The sequence below is a fragment of the Polyodon spathula genome, chromosome 9, assembly GCF_017654505.1.
Source record: "Polyodon spathula isolate WHYD16114869_AA chromosome 9, ASM1765450v1, whole genome shotgun sequence".
NCBI lineage: Eukaryota > Metazoa > Chordata > Actinopteri > Acipenseriformes > Polyodontidae > Polyodon > Polyodon spathula.
Window position 1 is genome coordinate 24,016,075 of NC_054542.1, and position 17,535 is coordinate 24,033,609.

A 17,535-nucleotide genomic window follows, 5' to 3' on the forward strand; every position below is an offset into this window, starting at 1 on the left:
TGAGTTCTCCCTCACAGCAGTAACAGTTCCCTGTCCCCACCTCTGCTTGCTCTCGTACTGTTACCCTTTTTGCAAATTGAAATGCTCAGGCCCCTTCCAGGCATGTCAGAGAAGAGACAGCGCTCCATAATTATCGATGAGTGAGATGCTCTCGGCAGTGGAAAATATGGAAATTGATAGCTTTGACCCCTTAGGCTCTGTGACTTGGGCAACTCTAATGGAAAGATTAAAAGCAGCCCCCATCCTCCCTTCCAGTAAACAGATTAAAAGGGATTGGCTTATATATAAAGACGTTGCCAAGAGCTGATGGAATATTTTTGGGTCTGCGTAAAACTACAACATACCAACAGCCAAACAAACAAACAAACCAGAGGAATTTAATTGACGCAGCCCCTTTTTGAGAGAGACGCTAGAGACGAGCAGAGCAGTTGCTCCTCTTCACAAGTGAGATTAGCCATTTTTTTTCTCTCCAGCTTTCACCCACCCTAAAACTGTTTTACTTTCCACACATGGACCATGAGGAGGATGATGATGTTAACTTTGCCAAGTGGATGAGCAGCTTCTGGGGGCACAGCGTGCCAGATGAGACAAAGAGGGATCGCAGAGCCAGCTGGAGAAAGAAGACCAGTGTGGAGTCTGAGAGGAGAGCCTCGCTGCCCTGCCCGGTACGAAACACCCTGGCACCCTGGCACTCTAGCCTGGGGGTCAGGCTTAAGGGAAAACATGAAGAGAACAAAGGGGTCTTTAATATTAATTTATCTTTACAGGAAAGCACAATGTTTTGTAACTTGGATTATTATCCCTAATGACATTCTACAATAAATCATGATAAAAACATTGCAGAGTTTAGTAAAGCAGAATAAAAACCCAAAGAAAGAGTAGTATGCATGGTGAAACCTTTTAAGAATGGGAGGAAAAACATTGCAAACTGCAAGATGACTGTGCAATAAACTTTAAGGCATATTAGCTAACTAAAAAAAAAAAAAGTTTCTGTATCTAGTTTTGGAGGCAGGCAGACAGGGGCTGGGCATTGGTGGCCAGTAAGTAGGTGATATTTGGGTAGTGTGGAAGCTATTACATTTTATTACATTCTTATTGGTGATGGTATGAAATGGGCTACCGAGCCATTACCAACCTGACTTCAAGTTATGAGATCAGTATTTGAATAGGAACCGGAGCATTTGTGGTCCAAATATATATTGCTATTACTATTATATCATGCTTATACAATCAATGTGTTTATATATTTTATATGTTTTTGTACAAATTCTATATATTTTTACTGTTTCTGTGTTGGCCAAGGAGTACTTGGAAGGCTCCATCAGTACACAGTGAGGACAGAGCGAGCTTCAGGTAGTTTAACTTGACCTATTAACAATTGTGAACAACAGGATGGACTGTTTGCACGATAGTTTCTTATTATGCAATCCTGATTGCAATTCATGTACCAAGAGCCTGGAGTTTAGCGTCACCCGAAGTGTAGGAGTCTACAGAAATGGCAGGGTTTGAAACATATTGATGCATAAGTAGTCTGTACTACACCACAGTTGCTAGTTGTCTTGTTTTATTTAACTGATCGAGTATTAAAAAGGAATACAGTCAACACCTTATACAAGTCCGATATTTATCCTTAGCAGTCATACGGTTATATGTGGTGGCTAAAGATTGAAAAAAATGCAGCTCCTCAACTCAGTTGCAAAATCTTTGAACAGGGGCAATTGAGTTTACTAATTATGATTAGAACTTTAACTGATGATACACTCCAGTGTACTTTTAAGTATTTAAAAAATTAAGAAACCATTCAAAATTATAAGTGGTTCCCAGGAAGGTTTTTAATTACGGTCCCAGTTAATTCGAAGTGAGAGTATGTGATCAGTTGCATTAAACTATATGCAGAGCAAGCCCAGTAATGTGCTGACATGCTGCATACATGTTTCAGGGAGGAGTTCTATGTAAAAAGATAGAATTGGTGAATGCATGATTTTGATATTTGAATTATTTATTAATTTCATTTTTTTTTTAATGTAGTTTTATTTATTGTGGTTTGTGTATTGATGGATTGTTAAAACTTATTGTCACTGCACCTCTGAACTAAATACTCACCCAAAGCTGCTTTACTGTGACTGTGTTTGGTTTTCCATGAATAGTAGAATGACTTCATGGATTTGTCCCAATTTGTGAATGTGCTCTCCCCCCCCCCCCCCCCCCCCCCCGGTCGACTGTCTGCGAGGTGCCACCTGGAAGACATCTTCTGAACTCTGGACCTGCCTTCAACCCCCCCCAACCCCCCCCCCCCCCCCCCCCCCACCCCCCCCCCCCGCCCCCCCCCCCCCCCCAGCTGGGTCCTGATAGGGCTCCCTGTCCCACCGACGTATGTAGGAGCTACCCCGCAGAGAAGGCAATCAGCCCTCTCTGCCACAACCCCCACGGTCCACCCCCCCCCACACACACCCCCCCCCACCCCCCCCACCCCCCCCCACCCCCCCCCCCCCCCCCCCCCCCCACCCCCACCCCCCTCACGCCCCCCCCCCCCCCCCCCCCCACCCCCTCCACCTCACCCCCCCCCCCCCCCCCCCCCCCAACCCCCCCCCACCCCCCCCCCCCCCCACCCCCCCCCTCCCCCCCCACCCCCCCCCCCCCCCCCCCCCCCCCCCACCCCCCCCCCCCCCCCCCCCCCCCTCCCCCCCCTCCCCCCCCCCCCCCCCCCCCCCCCCCCCCCCCCCCACCCCACCCCCCCCCCCACCCCCACCCCCCCCCCCCCCACACCCCCCCCCGATGCAGGCCCAACTGTCTGCGATGCACCTGACCAGGCTGCAGACATCCTCGATGGGGCCGTCTCCTGTCTACCTGGAGAGCTGCAAGGAGCCCCGTGAGGAGAAGGAGTTCAGAGGCCACATGAAAGTGCGCAGAGCTTCCTCCTCTGGAGAGACCCGCCGGAAAGCCTCAGTACCAGAGAACCGAATCAGCACCATCAACGAGCTGTCTGAATCCTTCGAGAGGAGTCTCCACTTCCGTCGTCGACAAGCAGCTTCCCAGGTAGGTACCATCTTCTTCTGTCTTCAAAGGCCTGGATTTCCCTGTGTTATGGCTGCATTAGATAAAGAGTTAAACCATGTGGTAACTGTTTCTGAAGCCCCTTTCACACACAAATGCCACTACTGAGCCTTCTCACTAGGGCTGGGACAATAGTGGTTTTTACTATGGATGCATCGTTTTCATAAAGAACCGATGCATCAATGCATTGTTTTTTCAGAACGCACGTGTACTTAAAACTACACATTTTTATTTATTTATGTCTAGTCACACTTTTGGCGAGGTTCCCCACAAAAAGTTAATAAACCATTACAAATATCACTGTCTTACCTTATGATGTCTTGACAGCAACCGGATTAAAGCAAATTTTTTTTTTATTTATTTATGTCTAGTCACACTTTTGGCGAGGTTCCCCACAAAAAGTTAATAAACCATTTCAAATATCACTGTCTTACCTTATGATGTCTTGACAGCAACCGGATTAAAGGAAAAAAAACTCCAACAGGTAATGGCGTTGCGGTGACATCAGGCCAGAAGGAGGAACTGAAAACACAAACAGGCAGGTACTGCAGTTCAAAAAGATGCGGCGTGCACAGTTTTATTTAAGAACAAAAATAAATAAAAAGGTTTAACAAACAAAACACTTGCTCACAGAGCACTGAAAATAAAAGGGGTAAACAAATAAATCTCGAACACAAAATAAACTGCAGATACAGGTCAGGCTGTGTAGATTGCTTGCACTGATCCTGTATTTATATTCGTTTTGGATTTCCCTCTCGCTCTCGCTCCTTGTTCACTCTCGTACTCTCCTCTGTACACCCACACAAAATAACCCAGGGGTAGAGGGGGAGACCCCGTTCTAAAAATAAACATACAAAATAAAAACAAAACAATAATGTGGCGGACAACACCACGCTCGTCCTCCATAATCATACTTTAAAATAGCAGGGCTTTCCTAACGCCCTCCTACATCCCCCAACCCCCCCCCCCCCCCCCCCCTTGTGCAACGCACACATGGCCCCAACGGCCACCTCCCCCCTCAGTCTCAAAGTCCCGGAAGAGGAGTCTAGAATAATCCATGGGGGTGGCCATGGTAGGAGGTGGCCATGGTAGGAGGTCCCCCCCCCCCCCCCCCCCATGTCTTCCTGACTGGTAGCTCCCTCTTCCGGGGCTCCAGCCGAACTGTAGCTGGGGGAACTGGTCTCCTGACCTTCCCCCCCTTCTTCATGGCCGGCAACTCTCCCCTGTGGGGCAGCGGCCCCAGGCGGCACAAGCCAGGCAGCGGCCCCAGGCGGCACAAGCCAGGCACAAGCCAGGCAGCGGCCCCAGGCGGAGCAGAGCTGGCAGCGGCCCCAGGAGAAGCAGAGCCGGCAATGGCCCCACCCGAACCAGAGCTGGCACCGGCCCCAGGCGAAGCAGAGCCCTCAGCGACCCCAGGCGAAGCAGAACCCTCAGCAACCCCAGGCGAAGCATAGCCCTCAGCAACAACTGGGCCACTCAAGGACATTCGCTTTCTTGTTTTTAAGCCACTCCAGTGTCGCTTTGGCTTTGTGCTTGGGGTCATTGTCCTAGTGAAAGATGAATCTCAGTCCCAATCTTAGGTCTTTTGCAGACTGAAGTAGGTTTTCCTCAAGGATTTGTCTGTATTTAGCTTCATCCATTTTTCCCTCTACCCTGACAAGCTTCCCAGTCCCTGCCGATGAAAAGTATCCCCATAGCATGATGCTTAACAGAGGGGATGGTGTTACCTGTATAGAAAGAAGCGAGACTCTGTTGTAAGACTGTATTGACCTGAAAGGTAAACGAGGGGCAGCTGCAAGCAATAAGGCAGCTGCAACCGTTTACCTAGAGGTCATGCGGGATTACATATAGGGGCCAGGGAGACGCTGATCTTTTCCTTCGTTTGGGTAAACGTTTGGAGAGAGAAGGAGCGAGAGAGGAACTCTCAGTAGTTATAAAAGGGAAAATACAGGTTGTGTTTGTGGTTTTTACTATGGATGCATCGTTTTCATAAAGAACCGATGCATCAATGCATTGTTTTTTCAGAACGCACGTGTACTTAAAACTACACATTTTTATTTATTTATGTCTAGTCACACTTTTGGCGAGGTTCCCCACAAAAAGTTAATAAACCATTTCAAATATCACTGTCTTACCTTATGATGTCTTGACAGCAACCGGATTAAAGGAAAAAAAACTCCAACAGGTAATGGCGTTGCGGTGACATCAGGCCAGAAGGAGGAACTGAAAACACAAACAGGCAGGTACTGCAGTTCAAAAAGATGCGGCGTGCACAGTTTTATTTAAGAACAAAAATAAATAAAATATTTAACAAAAAAAACACTTGCTCACAGAGCACTGAAAATAAAAGTTTTAAATAAAATAAATCTCGAACACAAAATAAACTGCAGATACAGGTCAGGCTGTGTAGATTGCTTGCACTGATCCTGTATTTATATTCGTTTTGGATTTCCCTCTCGCTCTCGCTCCTTGTTCACTCTCGTACTCTCCTCTGTACACCCACACAAAATAACCCAGGGGTAGAGGGGGAGACCCCGTTCTAAAAATAAACATACAAAATAAAAACAAAACAATAATGTGGCGGACAACACCACGCTCGTCCTCCATAATCATACTTTAAAATAGCAGGGCTTTCCTAACGCCCTCCTACATATCCCCCAACCCCCCCCCCCCCCCCCCCCCCCCCCTTGTGCAACGCACACATGGCCCCAATGGCCACCTCCCCCCTCAGTCTCAAAGTCCCGGAAGAGGAGTCTAGAATAATCCATGGGGGTGGCCATGGTAGGAGGTGGCCATGGTAGGAGGTCCCCCCCCCCCCCCCCCATGTCTTCCTGACTGGTAGCTCCCTCTTCCGGGGCTCCAGCCGAACTGTAGTGGGGGAACTGGTCTCCTGACCTTCCCCCCCTTCTTCATGGCCGGCAACTCCCCTTCTGTGGGGCAGCGGCCCCAGGCGGCACAAGCCAGGCAGCGGCCCCAGGCGGCACAAGCCAGGCACAAGCCAGGCAGCGGCCCCAGGCGGCATAAGCCAAGCAGCGGCCCCAGGAGAAGCAGAGCCGGCAATGGCCCCACCCGAACCAGAGCTGGCACCGGCCCCAGGCGAAGCAGAGCCCTCAGCGACCCCAGGCGAAGCAGAACCCTCAGCAACCCCAGGCGAAGCATAGCCCTCAGCAACAACTGGGCCACTCAAGGACATTCGCTTTCTTGTTTTTAAGCCACTCCAGTGTCGCTTTGGCTGTGTGCTTGGGGTCATTGTCCTGCTGAAAGGTGAATCTCTGTCCCAGTCTTAGGTCTTTTGCAGACTGAAGTAGGTTTTCCTCAAGGATTTGTCTGTATTTAGCTTCATCCATTTTTCCCTCTACCCTGACAAGCTTCCCAGTCCCTGCCGATGAAAAGTATCCCCATAGCATGATGCTTAACAGAGGGGATGGTGTTACCTGTATAGAAAGAAGCGAGACTCTGTTGTAAGACTGTATTGACCTGAAAGGTAAACGAGGGGCAGCTGCAAGCAATAAGGCAGCTGCAACCGTTTACCTAGAGGTCATGCGGGATTACATATAGGGGCCAGGGAAACGCTGATCTTTTCCTTCGTTTGGGTAAAACGTTTGGAGAGAGAAGGAGCGAGAGAGGAACTCTCAGTAGTTATAAAAGGGAAAATACAGGTTGTGTTTGTGGTTTTTACTATGGATGCATCGTTTTCATAAAGAACCGATGCATCAATGCATTGTTTTTTCAGAACGCACGTGTACTTAAAACTACACATTTTTATTTATTTATGTCTAGTCACACTTTTGGCGAGGTTCCCCACAAAAAGTTAATAAACCATTACAAATATCACTGTCTTACCTTATGATGTCTTGACAGCAACCGGATTAAAGCAAATTTTTTTTTTATTTATTTATGTCTAGTCACACTTTTGGCGAGGTTCCCCACAAAAAGTTAATAAACCATTTCAAATATCACTGTCTTACCTTATGATGTCTTGACAGCAACCGGATTAAAGGAAAAAAAACTCCAACAGGTAATGGCGTTGCGGTGACATCAGGCCAGAAGGAGGAACTGAAAAACAAACAGGCAGGTACTGCAGTTCAAAAAGATGCGGCGTGCACAGTTTTATTTAAGAACAAAAATAAATAAAAAGGTTTAAAAACAAAACACTTGCTCACAGAGCACTGAAAATAAAAGGGGTAAACAAATAAATCTCGAACACAAAATAAACAGCAGATACAGGTCAGGCTGTGTAGATTGCTTGCACTGATCCTGTATTTATATTCGTTTTGGATTTCCCTCTCGCTCTCGCTCCTTGTTCACTCTCGTACTCTCCTCTGTACACCCACACAAAATAACCCAGGGGTAGAGGGGGAGACCCCGTTCTAAAAATAAACAAATACAAAATAAAAACAAAACAATAATGTGGCGGACAACACCACGCTCGTCCTCCATAATCATACTTTAAAATAGCAGGGCTTTCCTAACGCCCTCCTACATATCCCCCAACCCCCCCCCCCCCCCCCCCCCCTTGTGCAACGCACACATGGCCCCAATGGCCAACTCCCCCCTCAGTCTCAAAGTCCCGGAAGAGGAGTCTAGAATAATCCATGGGGGTGGCCATGGTAGGAGGTGGCCATGGTAGGAGGTCCCCCCCCCCCCATGTCTTCCTGGCTGGTAGCTCCCTCTTCCGGGGCTCCAGCCGAACTGTAGTGGGGGAACTGGTCTCCTGACCTTCCCCCCCTTCTTCATGGCCGGCAACTCTCCCCTGTGGGGCAGCGGCCCCAGGCGGCACAAGCCAGGCAGCGGCCCCAGGGCACAGCCCAGCAAGCCAGGCAGCGGCCCCAGGCGGCAGCAGCCTGGCAGCGGCCCCAGGAGAAGCAGAGCCGGCAATGGCCCCACCCGAACCAGAGCTGGCACCGGCCCCAGGCGAAGCAGAGCCCTCAGCGACCCCAGGCGAAGCAGAACCCTCAGCAACCCCAGGCGAAGCATAGCCCTCAGCAACAACTGGGCCACTCAAGGACATTCGCTTTCTTGTTTTTAAGCCACTCCAGTGTCGCTTTGGCTTTGTGCTTGGGGTCATTGTCCTAGTGAAAGATGAATCTCAGTCCCAATCTTAGGTCTTTTGCAGACTGAAGTAGGTTTTCCTCAAGGATTTGTCTGTATTTAGCTTCATCCATTTTTCCCTCTACCCTGACAAGCTTCCCAGTCCCTGCCGATGAAAAGTATCCCCATAGCATGATGCTTAACAGAGGGGATGGTGTTACCTGTATAGAAAGAAGCGAGACTCTGTTGTAAGACTGTATTGACCTGAAAGGTAAACGAGGGGCAGCTGCAAGCAATAAGGCAGCTGCAACCGTTTACCTAGAGGTCATGCGGGATTACATATAGGGGCCAGGGAGACGCTGATCTTTTCCTTCGTTTGGGTAAACGTTTGGAGAGAGAAGGAGCGAGAGAGGAACTCTCAGTAGTTAATAAAAGGGAAAATACAGGTTGTGTTTGTATTGTTAACTGTCTGTGTTTTTTCACTTTAGACAGTTAAAAGCACATCTCCGGAGCTGTCGAAAAAGGGTCAGCACTATCCGGAGCACCACTGCACCCCACTACCTGTGTTTGCACCAACCACCCATACGACTGCATTCACCCAGGACTGGTGACCGTGTGTTTGCTATTGTTTGGGACTGTGCCCTGTTTATGTTATCCCCGCGCTTTACACATTATTGTGTATTGCCAGGGATTTATTATTTTGCGGTCACCAGACCTGGATTATAATCAAAGCACCTTTTTCACTGGATACCGTTGTCTGCCTGTCACTCCTGCACCGCATCACCGCTACACCTGTTCCTCTTATCAACCACTTTGCCACAGTCTCCCACATGTTTTTTTGCAAATTCCAAGCAGGATTTTATATGTGCTTTTTTCAGAAATGGCTTCCTTCTTGCCACTCTTCCATACAGGCCAGATTTGTGGAGTACCTCAGCTATTGTTGACACATGGACAGTTTCTCCCATCTCAGCCATGCAACGCTGTAGGTCTTTCAGAGTTGTCATTGCCCTCTTGGTGGCTCCTCTGAGCAATGCCCTTCTTACCCGGCTGCTCAGTTTGGGAGGACGGCCTGCTCTAAGCAGATTCTGGGTGGTGCCGTATACCTTCCACTTCTTAATGATTGACTTGACTGTGCTCCAAGGGATATTCAGTGCCTTTGAAATCTTTTTATACCCCTCCTCTGATCTGTGCCTTTCCACAACTTTATCCCAGAGTTGTTTTGAAAGCTCCATGGTCTTCATGGTAGTATCTTTGCTTTGAATGCACTACCCAATTGTGGGACCTTACAGAGACAGGTGTATTTAATCTGGAATCATGTGAACCACTTGTATTGCACACAGATAGACTCCATTTAACTTATTGTGTGAATTCTGAGCTTATTTTAAGTATTTATCTAATGAAGACTTTTCAGGTTTTTATTTTTAATTGATTTGTTTTTACCCCCCCCCCCCCCCCCCCCCCCCCCCCCATTTTTTCACACATTGAAAGTGTTGAGTAAGTTGTGTAAATCAAAGGGAAAAAAATCCCATTTAAATGCATCAAGATTACAAGTCGTAACACAATAAGCTGTAAAAACGTGCAAGGGGGGGTGAATACTTTCTAAAGGCACTGTATATTATGACCTGCACAGCTCACTCTTGCCACGATACCAAAAAGTAACACAGCACTCTCGCTTGCAGAAAGCAAAGATATTGCTCTGCACACGTTGGCCGTGTTGTCATTAACACAGGCTATTACTTTTGTAGCCACTTCAAACTCTGTGTTTAACTGATTGCTTCTGCTAAATTCACAGCTGTGTGTCTCTCGTGTAATTTTCGTGTCGCTAATACTTTTGACTCGAGTTCCCAGTTTTACTTATGTAATGGCAGGTGACTGAAAAAAAGCTTCTTGTGTCATGCTTGTCCATGTATTGGTAGTGATGGACATTAAATGACACAACTGACTTAAATCATGTCCTTTGCATGTTTGTGATCCAGAGTAATGAATTTGACAGGGTATTTCATAGCCCCGAGCAAGATTCACACTCAGATTTTTAAACGCAGCTCCCTCTGCTATACCAACAGGTCTGATATCTTGTGTGACAACATCCACTATCAGGCCTGTTATTTCTTTTGTTCTGATGCTTTCTTTCCAAAATAAGCTGTCACTGAAAGGCTTGCTTCCTTTTGTTTTTTACTTGTGTTCCCACTGTTGTATTTTGTCAGGTGCTGTCTTACTAAATGATCCTGCAGGTTGATGGTATTGCACCAGAAGCTCATTAAAACTCCACAAACAGTGCATTTTACCTTTCCATTTTGTTCTTTTGTAAAAAACTTCCAAACGTCTGACAGCAGTATTTAAAATTAAATTAAATAGACAATTTAACTAGCAAAATATGATCCTGAAATGCAGCCTACCTTTAGTCTCTATGGGTTTTTTTGTTTGTTTGTTTTATTTACACTTATTACTCTAAAAATGTATGTGCAGGGTAGTGTGGGCGGGGAGTTTTTATTATTATTATTATTATTATTATTATTATTTATTATTTAAAGGAACCAAAGGAAAGTCAAGGAATAAGAGTGTAATTTTAAATTTTGCCGGTCCTATTAGTGAACTGATAGATGCGTTTTTTTTTTTTTTTTTTAAACCATCAATGGTTATTTTATCCATCAATGGATATTCCAACGATTCGATGCATTGTCCCAGCCCTACTTTTCAGAGGAATAAAAATAATTATTTTAAATACCCATTCACACAGCACGAAATTGCGCAATCTGTGCCGGTGTAATACCGTCATAACCTTTTCACACAGCCAAAGGGATCATGGGAGTACAACTTTCAAAACTGTCAGTCAAAAGATCGTTTTCATGGCAACGGCGATTCGTCCATAAATTACAGCTTCACGCACCATCCCTTCTATTTGTGAATTCTTGTCAACCTAAAGTTAACAATTCCTGAACTTATTCCAGAATCCAATTACTACTTAACTCGTTCTTGATCAGCCATTGCATCTGAAGAAAATGAAAGCGTGTAACACCAACGCAAAAATACCCAACATTTCCGCTATACAGTCATGTGGGATGTTGACTTTCAATCCACGCCCACTATAGTGCTTTAGTGCCGGCATAGCATTTCACACAGGAGTTAAAACGATTAAGTGCCGCCTCAGAACCACCTTGGTTCAGAGATGGTAAAAAATATGACGGCACTGTGACGGTATAGGTAAGTCAAACAGACCAAAATGCTGCATCAGTGCTGGTTCTGAGCCATCATAACTCATCTGTGTGAAAGGGCTATGAGTCTTTAATTTCAATCTCACATATACATTATGGGTCTCTGAAAAGTTTTTTTGAATGCCACTGTAGAAACAGAAACAGTGCTGTATTTGATGATTGAATCCACCACTGTAAGATAAGACAGGGGGCTTGACATCAGACATAGGGAATGTACTGTAGGTACTTGGTTAGTGCCATCGTTCCCGCTTCCCCTATTCCTTTAGAACTGACAAGCTTAGCAATCAATCACTAAGATCCTTCTCCAGTTTATTCACCTGGCCGATTGATCTAAAAAACAGATTTTCTCTCTTTAATGTTTTTTTTTCTTGCTAAAGGGTGAAAATGATGACCCCTGTGTGATTTGTCATGATGACCTCAAGACTGACACTGTCAAAGAACTCCAGTGCATGCATAAGTTCCACAAAGAGGTAACCATTAAACAGAATAAAAAGCACCAAATGTAGTCTAAAACCAAATTCATAGTAAGGACTATCCGCTGGTTTCACAGACTGGTTTCACATTCTTTCACAGAATCTCTTAAAAGTTAATCTTACCTCGATTTTAAAAGGAAAATGATCAATTGAATTATCAATTTAAAGTGAAAGGAAGTTCTAAATTAAAACAAAAAACCTTACATCTTTTGTTAGTTGCTCGCCAGCTTCCTGTAAGAAACTGTTTTTGCTCGTGTATCCTAGTTTGGTTATTTAATCTGGTTTCCTAATTGTTGGAATCATGGGATTATTATGTAATTACGTGTCTTATAGAAGATACAGCGATTGGAAAAGAGTTTCTGGTAACTCTTGTCTCCCGGCAGCCTATGCAAGCGACAAACAATTACGGTGGCCCCTTAGTCATGAATAGTGCCTCTTCTATGAATCTGAGACAAGCCTAGTAAAAGCTGGATTTACTGAACTCATTTATTAGATTTTAGTCCAATAATAGTGTAACACACTAAGATTCATTGTTACACTTTGCAATAGCTTATCATTGTTTTTTCTACCTTAAGTTTTATTAAATATAATAATGTACAAATGCACATATTGGCAAACCTAATCTTATTAAATGTATCCCTACTGATTCTATACAGTCACTGACCAATTTAGTAAATGTATGAATTTGAACTCTGTTGTACACAATCACGAGTGATTCTATAAAATCACTCGTGATTGTATACATTCACTGTCACATGTTAGTGAAAATATATAAAATTGTACAAAATAACATAATTCAATTTAGTCCAAACCAATGATAATGTTGCTTTTAAAATGAGTCATGTAAGCTAGTAAAGTCAGAATATAGGCGAAATACAAGAAACATATAGACATATAGTACAGTAGTCTCCGACTAAAAAGAACACCCCTCGGGAAGCAAGCGAGGTGTTCTTATAGGCAAAGTGTTCTCTAAGACAGTTAGAGACCAGACACACTATGAATCAATCAATAAATAAATACATATGTATTACTTATCATGAACTCAACAAGTAAAAGAAAAGCAACAGGCAAGAGTATTTTAATAAACTATAATAATAAAGCAACAGACAAACTAGCATTAATAAACTTAGAGTCAAACTAAATTAACACAGTTAAGAAATGCAGCAGCAATGTGCAAGACCTACACATTATTTAACAGAATGGTGGAGCACCAAATTTCTTGACTTGTGTCTGATTCAAGTTTTTTTCAAGAGCTTAAACTATTTCCAACTTTTTGTAGCAAGAGAAACAGCGGCACATTTTGCAGTTTGTTTACATGCTATTTTGAGGTGATGAGGTGCACGCCTGAAAATCAGAATACAAAACAATTCAATGATATGATGGTAGTTCTGGGAAGATTTAATAAACCAATCAGTGTCCCTCAAGACACTCTCACAATGACAAGTCGCTTATGAAAAGACTGAATAAACCATTTTAATTTAAGTTTGATGATGATGAGTTATCAGGTTACAAAACAGTAGTGTATGCGTCTTGAACAAATCACTATCGGTGTCAAGAAGGTGTTCTATTAAGTGAAGTTCCTGTTCCTTTAGCTGGAGCATTTACAATGGGAAATGCACCACAAGGGTGTTCCCTTAGGCGAAGTGTTCTCTTAGTAGGTGTTCCTATACGCGGAGACTACTGTATTCAATGATTTATTAAACAAAATGAACAAACATGGGGAACAGCAATCTTCTTACAAATTATAATGTAATAAACCATAGAGGCACGTAAAATGTCCATAGAATAGAAACGCAAAGAAAAAGTAAAAATTATAATATAGTTAAAAAAATGTGTGTGCAGTTTAAACTATAAATGCATGTAAAATGTTCATAGAATTTCTAAATGTAAATTAAAATGGCATCTACACATGCACTACCAGTGATTCTACACAATCCCTAGTGAATGTATGAAATGTTTTAGTCTCTTTTAACAGATTCACTAACTGCTTTCAGTGGTTCTATACAATCCCCAGTGACTGCATAACATGTTTTGTGTTTTCTCAATATTTCACATATCCACTGGCCAATTTTAGTGATTCTATACATTCACTAGCAATTCTATATAATCACTGATTTCAGACTTTCACTTTAACATATATATATATAAAAATCAGTACACAGTGTGAAGTAATAACAATTATTTCCAGTCTTCTGTTAACCAGGAAGACAACTGTCAAGCTGCTCAGAAACCTTCCTTTTGTTGTGACGGCTGATGTTTTGAGTTTTGTTGGAAACTCTTACAACCGTGAAGTTGGTCACCTGACCCCACTTGACCACAACTATCCTGTTGATATCTCAGTGTTTATATTGTTTAAAGCTAATTGCCTGTTATATTTACAAATCCTAGTTTTCCTTTATATAACAAAATGAGCCTTAAGAATGACAGGTTGCCACATCTATTCTTTCATGTAGCTCATGTTCTAGAGGCTGTTTATAATTGCCAATGCCATGTTGACTTGTTTAACCACTTGTTTTAAAACACTGGTTGGCTAGTAATGAATACTGCTTTTGATATGTTGGCTTTTAGTCATTTGTCGAAACAGCTCTGTTAACTAAATATTTCCCTTAGTATTGCTTGTCTGTCTCAGTGTACCAATTCCAAATGTATCATGGTCATGTGTAAAGAGTGCTTAAATTGTGTTTTTATAGTTTCAAATTAATAGTTTATCTATTAATGAACTTTTTTTCTCTGGTAAGTGAGGCAAAAGGTAGTCAGAATATGTGGAACTAAGTCCCTTATATTGTAGGTAAAGTTGGGACGTTAATCATTTCTTAAAAAAGCATTGCTGCAGTTTTTGTAAATGTAAATACAAAATATATTTTTTTCTGAAATTAAGTTTTTTATTCCAAAAATACCCTAATGATAAATTAAATTCCAATTCAGTCCCAACATATATAGTAGGGAAGAATACTTGTGGTCTTGTGTCGCAAAGTATTACCATTAGCTACAGAAAATGACTTGTTAGCCACAGATTCTGGGAGTGCGCCCTAAGAGAATACTAAATAATTACTTATACATTTATTGGCACTCTTACCTCAAAGCAATATGTTTTCAACACAATTTAAACACTACTTGTAATATGCCTCCTAGTATGGCAATTGCTATATAACAAGAAATGTTTGCAGGCAGCAGATATATACATCTACAAACAGTAGAACCTGTCTTATCCGATTTCAAAAACAGGTTGACATTTCTGGCAAATCCTGTGTTGAACTTTGGCTTGAGTAAGCAACCCTGAAAATTGTGTCCAATCTGTGACTATCAAAAATATACCAAATCTCTTGGTTTTCTTTGAGAATGACACTCATATTTATTAATTAAAGACATTGTTGGAACTGAGGCCTAGTTTAAAAGGATCAAGATACCTTAAGAGTAGACCAAGCACTGTAAAAATCTAATTGCCGAAAACAAATATACTTTTAATGGCGCCGGCATTTCTTGTTTCCCAGTAGTTGTTAACACTGGACTGCTTTGAATTTCTATTTTTAATTGTTCTGTACTAATCTGTAACCTGTGTAATGTAACATAGTGTTTCTAGATCTAGAACTGACATTGATGTGGCAACCTTGTACGCATAGTATGCTTGTAAACTGTGCTGTAATAATAAAGAGATGGTGAAGACAACTTTGGAAGTCAATAAAAGCCATGACAGTCTGTACCAAAAAATCTCAGGCTCTTGTTATTGGCCTACCTTCGAAAAACATGGACAAGTGTGCTTCAAGCCTGGTGAGCAGTGGAAGGACTGGCTTTGGGTTTACTTTAAGATCGGGTACAGGAAAAGTCCTGGGAGGTATAAGACCATATGAATATTCATAAGGAATGTGTCTCTGTCACTGAAAGCACTCAACAAGTGACTAGAGTGTTAGTTGCTCATTAGTGTCCCAGCCTTGCCCAACTCACTACAGTATTAGTTTATAAGATTGCTATTTGAAGATAGGACCTAACCCTGGGCAGACTGTAGGTTCTGTCCAATAATTCAATGTCAGAACTGTCTTTGTAGAATGTTGATAAATTAATTTTTACAGATGGATCCAAGTCCATCTTAGACTAAAGTGTGTCATTGTGCTAATTATTGGCTCAGGATTTGAACATCTAGAAAGGGTTATTCAGCGCTCATCAATTACAACACATGATGTAGTAACTAGTTTGTATGAAAGGTATTGGTAATGTATGCACACCTCTTGACAATGAAGGCACCCTTGAGGCAAGGTAACACCCCTCTGCATCAAAGCATGTCGACCCCAGGCAGGCAATGTGAAGAGAACACGCTTTGTATCCCAGTTGCGTTAATAATCCTGTTTCTCTTTGTTCCAGTGCATTGAGAAGTGGCTGTGGAAGAAACAGACATGTCCAATGTGTCGGGTCCAAGTGGTTATGCCAGAACCTTTCTATTGGTCCTCAGCCAGGATGAAATGGCAAATGACAAGATTTTGAATTCCCATTTGCTGCTGCTCCCAAATGCTCCGAGTTGGACTGACGGCCACAGCCAATTTAAAAAAGCAGGACCTGTGCTCAAGAGAATCTGCTTATAATTTTGTCTATCCCCCTTCATTTTACACATTTATCAAACATATAGTACATCAGAATGCATTGTTCCCCTGAACAGTGATGTTGGCATTCGAACAATATTTAATGGCGGTGTAAGAAATAAATCACTAATAAGTTTAGGGGTTGGACCCAAAAAGAAACAGATATATGTAGCACACACTTTTGCGTAACCAGGTTCAGCAGTGTGGACTGCTTTACTGTATATGTATTAGTAGAAGTCAGCAAATACTGCATATGTTTCAGTCATTCTGTGGAACCACACAGTTAACCAAATGACAGCTGACCAAGAGACTATATGTGCATTATGTATTTATTTGACCAAAACCCTGTTTTTTATTAGTTGTTTGATTAAATGCTTGGTTTGACAGAGCTGTAACATATATACACTTTAGTGCACAGAAGCATATGCTATTGACACATTGAATCATCACTACATCCAACACATACCACTCACCCCATATTGCACTAGTTAAAGTTCCTGCTATGACCATTGGCTTAACCTTAGAAACCCTTCACTTTGAGCATGGAAGCTTCCCATGTACATCAGTGTTTTATGGTTTTTGTAAATTACTGTAATAATGCCAAATAGTTCATTCCAGTGTGTAAGCTGATAAGAAGCTTTTGTTTCTTTTGAATTCCTAGAATTCTCAGCTAAAACATTTCATTATGTAATAGGATATTTACTTTTTGTATGCAATTATTATTCTACTATAGCTATTACTATTCATATTATTATACTCTACTTTCAGTTCAGCATATTATGGTATACTTCAGTGTGCAAATTGTCAGGCGCTGGCCATTTAGGATATAATGGACTGAATGTTGAATGTGCATCTTGTTCAATTTGCACATCTTTTTTTAAACAATAAGTACATACATATTAAATTATATATGATTATAACTGCATGTCATTTTTTTGTTCATGTTTAGATTTAGTAGTTAGATGACAATGCTCGTTTTACATAACAGGAAACAAGTATAATGTCAATTAACTTTTTCCACTTGTCAAAAGCTATTATTTCAAAAGGGCTTTGTGGTGTTAAGTCAAGTTCCAGTCAACTAGTGCCATTTGCTGGTTTGGAGTTGAAATCCAATAATAGTTTCCTGATTGTATAGATTTTACCTGATGCCCATTTCCATATCAGATCTTGCATGTGCATGTTTGACAGAAGCAG

The 17,535-nt window shown here is 42.7% G+C and overlaps 1 protein-coding gene across 2 annotated transcripts; it reads left to right on the forward strand.

The window, feature by feature from the left end:
• The first annotated feature begins 312 nt into the window (after positions 1-312).
• lnp1 (leukemia NUP98 fusion partner 1) lies at positions 313-17,153 on the forward strand. 2 transcript variants are annotated; one of them, XM_041260023.1, is made up of 4 exons: positions 313-665; positions 2,782-3,036; positions 11,675-11,767; positions 16,127-17,153. In XM_041260023.1, exons 1-4 carry the CDS (start codon positions 510-512, stop codon positions 16,244-16,246), a joined length of 624 nt encoding a protein of 207 aa, XP_041115957.1. In that variant the 5' UTR covers positions 313-509; the 3' UTR covers positions 16,247-17,153. The 2 variants fall into 2 exon arrangements, with proteins under 2 accessions (XP_041115957.1, XP_041115958.1); XM_041260024.1 differs by lacking the exon at positions 16,127-17,153 and adding an exon at positions 13,959-15,456.
• The last annotated feature ends 382 nt before the right edge of the window (positions 17,154-17,535 follow it).

Bases quoted from the DNA above. Each gene is read 5' to 3' on its own strand.
- lnp1 (XM_041260023.1), top strand. From the start codon at position 510: ATGGACCATGAGGAGGATGATGATGTTAACTTTGCCAAGTGGATGAGC. The intron at 666-2,781 runs GTACGAAACACC...CCCCCGATGCAG, and splicing joins GAGCCTCGCTGCCCTGCCCG to GCCCAACTGTCTGCGATGCA. The intron at 11,768-16,126 runs GTAACCATTAAA...TCTTTGTTCCAG, and splicing joins TGCATAAGTTCCACAAAGAG to TGCATTGAGAAGTGGCTGTG.